Source organism: Rana temporaria, chromosome 2 (genome assembly GCF_905171775.1).
Source record: "Rana temporaria chromosome 2, aRanTem1.1, whole genome shotgun sequence".
Lineage (NCBI taxonomy): Eukaryota > Metazoa > Chordata > Amphibia > Anura > Ranidae > Rana > Rana temporaria.
This window is the reverse complement of record NC_053490.1, coordinates 124947109-124960661: the sequence shown is the minus strand read 5'-3', so window position 1 is coordinate 124960661 and position 13553 is coordinate 124947109. Positions and strand designations below refer to the sequence as shown.

The 13553-nt window shown below is 43.5% G+C and overlaps 1 protein-coding gene across 15 annotated transcripts in view; it reads right to left on the bottom strand.

Annotated features, from left to right (window-relative positions):
• Window positions 1-13553, bottom strand: part of R3HDM2 (R3H domain containing 2) — a 172165-nt gene that overhangs the window by 26898 nt on the left and 131714 nt on the right. For all 15 annotated transcript variants that reach the window (XM_040340927.1, XM_040340932.1, XM_040340936.1 and 12 more), the window contains one exon: window positions 12135-12298. In XM_040340927.1, the coding sequence (XP_040196861.1) occupies window positions 12135-12298 (164 nt within the window). The remainder of the gene's footprint in view (window positions 1-12134; window positions 12299-13553) is intronic.

Here is a 13553-nt window from a genome sequence, read left to right as displayed (position 1 = left end):
TATTAAAAAAAAACGTCCGTACGTACCGTTTGCTATATGCGTTCTCACCGCCACTTCCGGATATGATGGTGGGGCTGGGCATTCCTAATTGATGGACAGGCATCCGACCGACGCATACATCGCGTCAGGAGATGCCGAAAGAAGCCGAACGTCGGTGCGGCTCTATACGGCGCATGCGCACCGACGTTCGGCTTCTTTCGGCATCTCGTGACGCGATGTATGCGTCGGTCGGATGCCTGTCCATCAATTAGGAACGCCCAGCCCCACCATCATACCCGGAAGCGGCGGTGAGAACGCATATAGCAAACGGTACGTACGGACGTTTTTTTTTTTATAAAACCAGCCGATTCGAATTGTCATTAATGTGGGAAATGCAATGTTAAAAGTTTATTTTTAGGGGAACCTCCACTTTAATGTATGATAACATTTCAATAACAGACCAGGATATCACACTATTAAGATATAAAAGGGCTCAATTCACAAAGCCAACACCTAGCTAGGGATCTTGCCCCCCCCCCCCAGTGACAGATAATAGCAGTTTCCAATGAAAAGGAGTTAAAACATCCTTCAGGTGTTTATTGCCGTTTGTGTCCTTATTACAGAAATGTCTTTGTTTTGGTGACCCCCACCAAGCGAGAGTCTAGGCGGGCATGCAAACGTGCATTTTTCATGCACTCCCATTAAAGTCACTGAGGCCAAAAATGTGCAATTCTGCCCCAAAAGGAGCTCCTGGAATTTTCTGAGCTTGACACCCAAGCGACAACGCTTAGGTGTGAACATGTTCATTGAGAATAAAATCATCTTAATGTTGAACATTGTCGCGATTTGGGACAGACAGATTTACCAGAATACTAATCCTAGATGCCTGTAGTCCAATTAAAAGGCAGCTTGGTACCCAGAATGTGGCTATTCTGGTTTTTGCACATTTAAAAAAAGGCCAATATTTTTTGTTACAAAACTGGGAATAATCATGTAATTAGGGTAAAGTTCTTCCTACTCAGCACTCCAATTTATTTGTTTATTACAGGGATTAAAGCAGATACTTTTTTTATTTTCATTTTGGATAGAGCAAGGGAAGATTATAGCCCCGGTCATATTCCTTTTTTTGTAGAGGTGCACCGAATGGAAATTTTGGTGAAGAGATCGAATCGAAATGAAGGATGCACTTAGCCGGGAAAAACGAAAAGCCGAAAATGACAGTTTTTAACCACTTGACCACTGGGCACTTAAACCCCCTTAATAACCAGACCAATTTTCAGCTTTCGGTGCGCTCACATTTTGAATGACAAATAGTCATACAACACTGTACCCAAATTAAATTTTCTTTTGGTGGTATTTAATCACCGTTAAAAGACTGAAAATTCTGTAAAAAAATGAATTTTCTTTGTTTCTGTTATAAAATTTAGCAAATTTGTCCACAAGCTATGGTGCCAATATCTGAAAATTGATCACACCTGAAGTACTGATGGCCTATCTCAATTCTTGAGACCCTAACATGCCAGAAAAGTACAAATACCCCCCAAATTACCCCTTTTTGGAAAGAAGACATTCCAAGGTATTTAGAAAGAGGCATGGTGAGTTTTTTGAAGTTGTAATTTTTTCCCACAATTCTTTGCAAAATCAAGATTTTTTTTATTTTTATTTTCACAAAATGTTCATATTAGCAGGTTATTTCTCACACACAGCATATGCATACCACAAATTACACCCCAAAACACATTCTGCTATTACTCCCGAGTACTGTGAGACTTTAACACAGCGTGGCCACATAGAGAGACCCAACATGCAGGGAACACCTTCAAGCGTTCTGAAGCACCCAGGCCAATTCTGACATTTCTTTCCTCCATGTAAAAATCAATTTATTTGCTAGAAAATTAAATAGAACCCCAAAACATTATATATGCTTTTTTAGCAAAGACCCTAGAGAATACAATGGCAGTCGTTGTCTTTTTATCGTGCACGGCATTTGCACAGCAATTTTTGGAACGCATTTTCTTTGGAAATAAAACCGTTTTGTGCTTTAAACAAAAAAAAAAAACATTAAAGGTAGCCCAATGTTTTTGCATAATATGAAAGATGGAGTTACGCCGAGTAAATAGATACCCAACATGTCACCCTTCAAAATTGCACACGCTTGTGAAATGGCGCCAAACTTCGCTACTTAAAAATCTCCATAGGTGACATTTTAAATATTTTTACTGGTTACATCTCTTTAGTTGGAGAAGAGGTCTAGGGCCAAAATTATTGCTCTCACTCTACCGTTCGCAGCGATACCTCACATGTGTGGTTTGAACACCGTTTTCATATGTGGGCGGGACTTACGTGTGCGTTCGCTTCTGTATACGAGCACACGGGAACAGGGGCGCTTTAAAAAAAATTTTTTATTATATTGTTCATTTTACTTTATTTTAGTTTGACACATTTTTCCCCAAAAATAAATGTAAAAATAAATGCAGAGTACTGCGCGGGGGGTATTGCAGAGTACTGCGCGGGGGGTATTGCAGAGTACTGCGCGGGGGGTATTGCAGAGTACTGCGCGGGGGGTATTGCAGAGTACTGCGCGGGGGGTATTGCAGAGTACTGCGCGGGGGGTATTGCAGAGGATGGCTGGATTTGTGACTGCAATAGTCACAGATCCAGCCCACAGCGCTGCCGACACTCGCTCTCTCCTCTCACACTGTACCGATCGGTACAGAGAGAGGAGGGAGGAACCGGCGTCATCAAATGATGCCGGTTTGTTTACATGTGATCGCTCCGTCATTGGACGGAGCGATCACATGGTAAACGTCCACTATCAGCAGCAACTTACCGTGATCCGTGAGGACCAGGCGGTCAAGGACATTCCCACGTGCGCGCCCCAAGAGCGCGATTCTGGGAGGACGTACGTAAATGTACGCCCTCCCAGAGTTAACGAACCGCCCTGTAGACGTATTTTGTCTATGGGCGGGTCGTTAAGTGGTTAAAAAATATTTATATACACAATTGTATTATATTAGACTTATTAGCACCTTTCGCGCAAGAAAATCTTAATTCCTTTAACCACTTCAGGCCCGGGCCAATTCTGACACTTTGTTTCTTTGCTAGAAAATTGCATAGAACCCCCAAACACATTATATATATATATATATATATATATATATATATATATATATATATATATATATATATATATATATATATATATATATATATATATATATATATATATATATATATGTTTTTTTTAGCAGAGACCCTAGAGAATACAATTTTTTTTGGGGGGGGAGAAACGGTTCCATGCTTCAAAAAAGTTAAGTTAGCCCAATTTTTTTGCATAATGTGAAAGTTATGCCGAGTAAATATATACCCAACATATCACGCTTCAAAATTGCACACGCTCGTGGAATGACACCATACTTCGGTACCTAAAAATCCGCATTCATTTTTTTTTTTACTGGTTACAAGTTTTGAGGGCTAGAATTATTGCTCTCGCTCTAAGGTTAACCGCGACACCTCACATGTGTGGTTTGAACACCGTTTTCATATGTGGGCGGGTCTTGCGTATGCGTTCACTTCTGCGTGCGAGCTCACGGGGACTTAATTTTTTTATTTTGACACTTTAAAAAAAATAGGATTTTTATAACAGCTTACCTGTAAAATCCTTTTCTTGGAGAACATCACGGGACACAGAGCTGCATAGCCATTACATGTGGTTATAGAGTCTACCTTCAGGTGATGGACACTGGTGTAATCAATTAAACAGGAAGTTCCCTCCCTATATAACCCCTCCCCTACTGGGAGTACCTCAGTTTTTGTAGCAAAGCAATAAGTGTCCCAATATCCCCAAACAAGAGGGGTGGGAGCTCTGTGTCCCGTGATGTACTCCAAGAAAAGGATTTTACAGGTAAGCCGTTATAAAAATCCTATTTTCTTTATCGTACATCACGGGACACAGAGCTGCATAGCCATTACATGTGGGATGTCCCAAAGCAATGCTTACTGAGGGGAGGGAGACACCAACAACGCAGACCGCCATCAGACGTGAGGACCTATAATGCTGCCTGCAGCATACTGCGCCAAAAAGCTGCATCCTCTTGCCGTCTTATGTTCACCTGATAGGAGTTAGTGAACGTAAGCACAGATGACCAAGTTGCGGCCTTGAAAATCTGCGTCATAAAGGCTTGGAAATGCATTGCGCATAAAGCGCTTACCATCCTGGTAGGGAGCACCCCCACAAAAAACAGGGGGAATCCTACTCTAACCACAAGCCTGAATAATAACCTGATGAATCAACCTTAAAAACAGTTGATTTTAGACGCTGCCTGCCCTTTCCTGGGGCCTCCTGGTAGCGCAACAACAGAGAGAGAGAGTGTAACTATTTTAATAGCTGACCTGAACACTGCCTGCCCATCTAGGGTCTTCTGGCAGCCCAATAAAAACGTCAGCTTTCTATATCTGAAACCTTCAGATAGGTATTTAACTGCTCTCATCTCAATTGAGAGAAAAGCAATAACCTTTCCTTCCGTGAAACAAGGTTTTGAAAAAAGGGAAGGTAAGAATATCTAGATTCAAATGAATACTAGATCCTTCTAGTAAATAAGGTTGGGTGAGGGTGAAAATCACTCTACTTGTAAGAATAATTGAGTATGGCTCTATACCAAGAAAGTTGCCAATACTGAAACTCTCTTGGAGGCTACCACAACCAAGAACACCAATTCCTTGTTAAAGGATGAAGAGAAATATGGTGCATCGGCCCAAGGAGCTGACCCTGTAAGCCGACAAAACTAGAGCCAATCCTCCGAGCACAAGGGCGACCCAACTGGTGGACTTATGCACGTCACCCCTTGTATAACAGCCCGGACCAAAGAGTGTGAAGTAAGCGACCTTTGGATGCAAGGCCGAGATCGGATCCTTGATATAACTTAAGGCTAGCTCCGTCTCCTTTCCAAATGTAGGAAGGCAGGAATTTTACCTTTGACAAACTTCCACGGATGCCACCATCTGGTTTCACACCAGGAACATGGGTCTTCCAGACCGTAGGATATCTGGTCCTGGAGGCCAGCTTTCTTGTATGAATCAAGGGAATTGCCGCTGATTCTGAAAGCCCCGATCCTCGAGAATGTGGGCTATAATAGCCAGACCATTAATTCACCTGTTGCAAGGCAGGATGTAATACCCCCTGCAAAGTAGGCCTGGACAAGATGTAGGGGACTGTGGGTCCTCTACTACCACCCTTACTGTTCCTGCACCGAGAGGTCGTCAGGGTTATGCCGGAGTAATCAGGCCAGCTTCCGTTCTCCGTTCTAATGTTGCATAGAAGCCACAAAAGTCGCGGCACTGGGGGGAGAGACACAACCAGTGACAACTGGTCCCCCCGGATTACAAACACATCTGCCCCGCATGCGGGTGGATCCTTTATCCTTGACCCCAAGCTGTTCAATCTCTTGTTGAGCCTGGACGCCAATACATCTTATGTACAGGGTACTATTTCTGTGACATTTGGTCAGGAAAACAGTCGGGGTGTAGAGGTCATTCTCCCGGAGACACTTGTTGACGGCTCCAGCGAATCGCCTGCCAATTCTGCATTTCATGAAATGACGAATGTCAATAGGCAAGGCACAAGCTCCTCCTTGGTAAATTAAGTAAATCACTAGTATGGCATAGTCTGATTGTACTCTGACAGAACCAACCTGCCACCTGAACGTTCAGGCCCCTAAGCCAGATGCTCCATCGGTAGCTCTAGCTGACAGATAAGGCTCCCTTGGAGCTTGACTACTTCCCCTGGGCCATGGTCTCTTCCTGACCTGGCAAACCCTTTTAGTTAAGAATCACCAAGAGGAATTCCAGCATATCTCTGGGACCGGGTTCTTTGGATAACGCTAGGTCAAGATCCACTCTTTCTAGGCCGACAAAATACTGTTTATAACAGCCCTGAATAAAAGTTAGTATAGGGAACTGTCTTGAATGAAGCCAGCATCTTCCCTAGTGCCTTAATCAAAAGGCCAAAAGTAAGGAACTGTTCCTTGCCGTGACCACATAGACCAGTTTTCTTATAGCGATGGTCTTGTCTGAGGCCAAAAAACTCTCCTTTTTGGACTGTGCCAAACATACCCAGCTTCTTGTCAAATGAAAGAATGTATCTTTAGAGTTCCAGAAACTTGACCATGCTGGACACCCTTAGGTCCAGCCATGCTACTGACTGACCCATCAGCAGGAGTTTGCTTCGGTATGCCATTACTGCTATACCCTGGGCCTACAGACCTGCTAGAGGTGGGCCCTAGCACCCTGACAACCCAGGCACGGAGGCTAACCCAAAAGGGCAAGACCACCAACTGGAGATAGTGCTGTTCCCCTGCGAAACGCAGACAACCTCTGCAGACCCAAGTAAATAAACACATATGCAACTGGCTCCCCATGTGTGTATGTGGCAAGTGTTAAAGCCATATGCCTCAATGGAAGTGTGTGTACATGGCAGCGTGTGTTCCTGGAAGCATGAATTCATATAAATATGTTTTAAGCAAAACATGCATATAGCATGTGTGCTCTGGAACAAGCATCTTGCAAGCAAGCATGCGCTATAAACGTGTTATGCAACAATGTGCAACATGAACCCATGCAGACACGTATTTCTATGCAAACACAAGGAATCCTGTATTGCTTAATTAGGCCGCCATGTGCAACTTTAAAGTAATCATGCATCCTTATGCGATTCAGCATCTTCCATGCGATCAACATCTTATGCATTTTAAGCACTACTGTGCGGACAAGAACCCTTGTGTGACCAAGGACTCTTGTGTGACCAAGCACCCCTGTGCGATCCAGCATCCTTATGCACTCAAGCATCTTAATGCGACTTTAGGCATTTCTGTGAAACAAGCCTCTCTATGTGATCAAGTATCCTTGGGTAATCCAGGACGCTGTTGATCCGACAACCATGTGTGATCCAGCTTCTTTTTGCATTCAAGCATCTTTAAGCGATCTTTAGGCATTCTTGTAGAAACAAGCCTCTCTGTGCGACCAAAATATCCTCGAATAATCAAGGACTTGGGTGATGGGGTAATCATGTGTGATTCAGCATTTTTATGCCTTCAAGCCTCTTTATGCGATTCTAGGCATTTCTGTGGAAACAAGCCTCTTTGTGTGACCAAATATCCTTGGGGAATCAAGGGCTTGGGTGATCAAGTAATCATGTGTGATTCCAGCATTTTTATGCATACAAGCATCTTTATGCAAACTTAGGCACTTCTGTGTAAACAAGCCTCTCTGTGTGACCAAATATCCTTGGGTAATCCAGGACGCGGATGATCAGGTAACCATGTGTGATCCAGCATCTTTTTTGCATCCAAGCAACTTTATGCGATTTTAGGCATTTCTGTGGAAACAAACCACTTCTGTGTGACCAAACATCCTTGGGTAATCAAGGATTTGGGTGATCAGGTAAACATGTGTGATCCAGCATTTTTATACATACAAACGTCTTTATGCGATTTTAGACCTTTCTGTGGAAACAAGTCTCTCTGTGTGACCAAATATCCTTGGGTAATCCAGGACTTGAGTGATCAGGTAACTAGCATCTTTATGCACTCAAGCATTTCTATGCAACTCTAACAAACATGCAACACCATACAGACAGAAACATGTATCCTTATGCGATCCACAATAAAACATGCTCGGTTACTTGTTTTTATCCCACATGCATTCCAAACTCATGTATCTTATGCAACATGCGGACTGGTAAAGAGGAAGTTATCCTCTGTAGATGTGCGTTTCCTCAATTAAAAGACGTTAGCAATGTGTACCAGCAACTGTGCATCCCTCAGATGTGCATTTGGTTAGCCTGAAGCCAACACCAGGCTGAGGACCATATGGAGGTCTTACTAGCCACCTATAGGAAAACCTCTCTTTACACTCTAAGGAGAAGATAGAGGCTTTGGCCAAGTAGGCAGAGGGAAGTTATATGCATCATGAATCTCTGAAAAGACTGCAGGTGCAATCAGAACCTGTAGGGCTTTTGATAGCTTCTCCTCGTTAGGCTGCAGCTCCTGTCTCCTGTCCTCTGACAGTGAACCTTCATTCCCAGCTCTTCTAATCCCTTTGTTTAAGGATTAAAGCAGGAAAAGGGACACACCCTGCTTTTTTTTTTTTTTGCTTCTTGTGAGGATGCTGCGAACATAGCAGTTAACCTCTTGTAGAACAACAAATGTGATGCAAAAAACAAAACACATGCAGAGTGGCTGCAATGTTGGGGGAGGCTGCTTTGATTGCCTGACAGGTCTGATGGCTCAATCTGTGAGCTGTCTCTACAGGGGAGAATAAGGGGCCACCAGGTTCAGGTGGCGATTCCTTTTTATATTCCTACCCCTGACCTTATTCAATGGGGAGACCAAAGTCCTAAGCTAAAAGCAGAGGAGCTTAACCCAGGTGTATCAACAGCTGAACTTAGTCTGGCAGCAACAATGCCAGCTAGATGCGGAGTAGGCGTCTTAGATGAATCTGTATCCAACTCACACAAGGTGCTTGCGTTTGTGTCCCCCCAGCTTTACAGAGCTCTGACGTCTGGGCCTTTTTGAAGAGCCCTCTCTGCGACTGCACTGAGCCGGTGAGCACGTGCGACATGGTAGAGCCTGAAGCTGAGGAAGTGGGACGCACAATAGACCAGCTAACACTTAAGCTTCCGTCTTTGGAAAGCATGGTAAGCGAAAACATCAGGCATGTCTTTTACTGCCCATAGTAGTGGAAAAACAGATAAGACTTGCAGCTACTCATGGAAGACAATGCTTTGCATAGGATTAAGGGCATTTTTTTTTTTTTTTTATGTACCAGCCCCTTCAAGGGGAGATATATGGGTACTACAGCCATCCTGTCTGAACAGACATAGTGGCCCAGGCTACATGCCGGCTAGGGGAGGTATATGGGTGCCCTGAGCCATCCCGTCTCAGAAGACATCGTGGTTTACATTGCCCATGCATAAAAACATAATATAGGCGAGACCCATAGTCCCCTACAGAAGACCTACTGTCGAACCAAGTCCCGTAGGTCCCTCTCTTACCTTTCCACGCTGCAGGGTATTGCCAAGCAAGAGGCCCAATCTTCCCCCTTCACCATGGGTATAGTCCTAGACCTTCAGGGACCGGGGTCCATGGCAGGAACACCACACCCCTGGACCTATATAGCACCCTGGCAGCAGAAAAAACATTTGGTCCTTAGAAGGCACAAAGTTCTGGAACCCAGGATCCAGCCCTCCGCAGAAAGAGACATTATAGGCTAAACCTCGTTCTTCGTACCGAGGCCCGGGTACCGTCCACTTTGGCTATGAAGCACCTTGGACGGATCCGGATTTATGGAGGCTTTTTACATCCAGCATGGATCCCTCCAGTGGAGCTCCTAAGAGCACATGTTAACTCGTGACCAACACCTTAGACACTGATGAAAAAACTGAGGTACTCCCAGTAGGGGAGGGGTTATATAGGGAGGGAACTTCCTGTTTAATTGATTACACCAGTGTCCATCACCTGAAGGTAGACTCTATAACCACATGTAATGGCTATGCAGCTCTGTGTCCCGTGATGTACGATAAAGAAAAAAAATTTGATCACTTTTATTCCTATTACAAGGAATGTAAACATCCCTTGTAATAGTAGTATGGCATGACAGGACCTCTTTACAGTGAGATACGGGGGTCAATAAGACCCGCTAAAAATAGCAACGCTTTACTGCAGATGCCCCAACCGCCCCAGTGTGAAAGGGGCCTAAGAGATGGTGGTCGGCTGTTTAATAACAACCGATGAGGCTGAAATCGTAAAGCAAACGGGAGGGGACATGTTAGGCATCTATTTACTCAGTGTAACTTTATCTTTCACATCATGCAAAAAAAAAATTGGGCTAACTTTACTGTTCTTTTTTTTTTTTTAAAGCATGACATTTTTCTATGTAATTTTCTAGCGAAAAATTATGATTTTCACATGCAATAAGCGTAAAATGATTGGTTTGCACAGAAGATCACGTCTACAAAATAAGGAATAGATTCATGGCATTTTAATAATTTTTTTACTATTAATAGCAGCGGGCCTGCGATATTGCGGCAGACAGGTTGGACACCTGACTTTTTTGGGAACCAGTGACATTATTACAGTAATCAGTGCTAAAAATATGTACCGTTATTGTACCGACACTGGCAGGGAAGGGGGTTAACATCAGGGTCTACAAGGGGTTAAATGTGTTCACCGTTTGTGTGTTAACAGTAGAGCTGCACGATTAATCGCGGAGAATCGTGATTCTCCGCCCCCCGCAATCTCAACTGCTGGATTTGGCGATTCCCAGCGTGAGGCTGCCTGTGTCCCTGTGTTGGAGAGGAGGGCAATCATCGGCCGCGACGGAGCCAGCGTGAAACGCATATGGCTCGGAGATACCGGAACTGACGGCAGCTAAGACGGTATCTCCGAGCCATTTGTGTTTCACGCTGGCTCCGTTGCGGCCAATTGGCAGCAGGACTCCTTCCCAGGGGACAGTGCAGCTAGTACAAGGCAAGGCAAGCCTGTATATGTCGCACACTGCGCACAGGCAAGTGTAATGTAAGCTGCTGTTAGTATATAATTTATGTATGCGATTGTGTATTCTCTCTGGCAAACATTAACTTAATATATTATTCTCTGGCAAATATTCTCTTAATATATTCTCTGGCAAATATTCTCTTAATATATTCTCTGGCAAATATTAGCTTAATATATTCTCTGGCAAATATTAGCTTAATATATTCTCTCTGGAAAATAGTTTTATATTCTCTCTGGCAAATATTAATTTTATATATTCTCTCTGGCAAATATTAATTTAAAATCTTTCTGTCTCTCTGGCAAATATTAATTTTAAATCTCTGGCAAATAATATATCTCTCTCAAATAATTAAAGCACCAAACCCCCTCCCCCCCCCCCCCCCGTGAGTTTGCATGCAGAACGCATACGCAAGTCTCGCCCGTATATTTAAATTACTTCCTAATTTTCAGAGTTTGTAAATTTTTTAAATAACATTTTTGAGAATCGTGAGAGAATTGTGATCTTCATTCTAAGCAAAAGAATCGCGATTCTCATTTTTCCCAGAATCGTGCAGCTCTAGTTACCAGTATGGGGAACTGTGTGACTGGGGAACTGTGTGACTGGGGAACACACAGATCTGTCTTCCCGAATACACACGCAGATCCCCGTTCTGTCACTGTGGAGAGGAACAACCGCGGGTGGCCGGCGGACATAGAGCCCACCGGACCAGCTCATTGCCTCCCCCGCTGGCCTATGGGAGCGCACGCACAAAAGTACAGCTACGGTGATTTGCGGGAACCAGCCACCTTGGTTAAAGGGTCACTAAAGGAAAACATTTTTTTTTGCTGAAATGACTGTTTACAGGGTGAAGACACATAAAAGTTTACGGATTCCTTTTAAAAATGATTAAAAATAGATTAAATTGAATCCTATAATGTGCCTCTAGTTTTACTTTTGGTTTTAAACTGGTTTCATGTTTCTGTGAAGTAAAGAGACCCACAGAACAAAAACAAACAAATCCAGGGCAGTGTTTTGTTTTTAAAATGAATCCGATTGGTTCTGTTAAGTTTTAGACACACAGTAATGACAGCTTAGACCACCGTGAAAAGCTCCCAGTACTGTGGTTATAAGGAGCCAGACAACCAGGAAGTGTGGAGATCACAGCAGAATTACAGCTACTTCAAAGCAAAAACGAACTATGAGGACATGAAACCAGTACTGCAGTAAGGTAAAGGAAGCAATTTAGCTTAAAAAAAAAAATCCTTTAGTGATCCTTTAAGGCATCTGAGTGCAAACAAAGTTCTCACACAACATAGAGGGTGAAGTTATGAAACGAGCAAAGAAAGCAAGTGGATCAACCTTTGATGACAGCATTTTAGGGTTCAGATAATTTAATGGATTTAAAAAGGCGTATGCTACACTTATTCAGCTCAGGTCAACATAAATACATGAAAGAATGCAGGCGAAATTAAGCAAGATAGAAAAGCATCACACAACCCACAGTCAAATGGAGACTATCAAACACAAAAACGTATTATTAAAAGGCTAGAGTGAAGGTGACTGCAGATGTATGCAGAGTGACAGGATGTACAAGCTGGACTGGATGACACTGTCTGGTGACTCACCTGTGACATTAAGTGGTTATTCATGGATTGTTGCTGAGGAGTGGGTGGAAGTGCCTGGTGAGGATGGGGATGTTGTTGCTGTGCAGTGCAAGGTATGATGCTTCTAGTGGACTGCTGCGAGGAGGCGGCTTGGCTGCATACTTCTGGGGTGCCGATTGGCAAGCCTGCCACAACAAACAACAAAGAGCAGATAAGAAATAAAATTTCAGTTCCAAAAAAATGGACGACTGCCTCACTATTGTCAATACTATAATACCATATAAATTAAACTGCTACAAAAACAGCAAACCAGATATACAGACTTATGCAGCTAGTGTACAAGAAAAAGAAAAAGCGCATTGACCAATGAGTCCAGCAATGACTAAAAAGATAAACCAACTAGACAGATTATAGCAAATCCTCCGAACAAGGACCTGACAGAAGATGAAACTCATTCCCTGTTGTGAATGTAGAGTTTATGTTCTTTAAAGTTCTTAATAGTGCAAGGATGGACTTCAGTCCCATTTTTACTGAAAACTGGGGCGTTCAGTATCCAGGTGATTTCCCCTCACATACTGTTCTGATAGAAACCATTTCGCCAGAAAGGAAATTAAGCTAAATCTCCAGCAGCAACACAGAATGGAATAAAAATGCTTTTTTAAAAGGGTTGTAAAGAATTGTGTTTTTTCACCTTAATGCTTTCTATGCATCAAGGTGAAAAAGTACCTGGCAATGACAGCAACCTCGTTTTACTTACCTGAGCCTGTTCACCTGCTGTGCGCGTCCCCCAGCGTCCTCTTCTCCACTGCTTATTGGGGTTGATTGGATAGATTCATAGCAGCGCAGCCATTGGCTCATGCTGCTGTCAATTAAATCCAACGACACGGCTTCAGGGGGGGCGTGACTGAGACATGCACTCTGTGTCTATGGACGCAGAGAGTATGAGATGGAAGCGCGCCCGCAAGTTAACCCCATCAGGAGAGAGCTTCCTGAGGGGGTTAGCTATTGCAGGGAGGAGCCGAGACAGCCAGCAAGGGACCCCAGAAGACATGGATCGGGGCCGCTGTGTGAAAAAATAACTGCACAGTGGAGGCAAGTATGACATATTTGTTATTAAAAAAAAAAAAAAAAGGAAGCTTTACAACCCCTTTAACCTCTTTGGCGTGCGAGAAGGCTAGGATTCAGAATTTTTTTTTTTTTGTTCGGTCAGTGCCTTGTCATTTCTGGTGACCATTATCCTTGTGTTATTAAAGTGATTGTTAACCCACATTTCATAGTTTATACAATCCTCCTGGGCTCCCAAGGATATGTCCCAGTGTGTGTGTTTTATTATAATAAGCCGTCCTTTACATCATCTCAGGGGCTCTCTCCTCTCACTGTGACAGATGCAGCGATTCCCCTGCTGTCAGTCTGTAGGGGAGGAGGAGAGAGTCGGTGGAT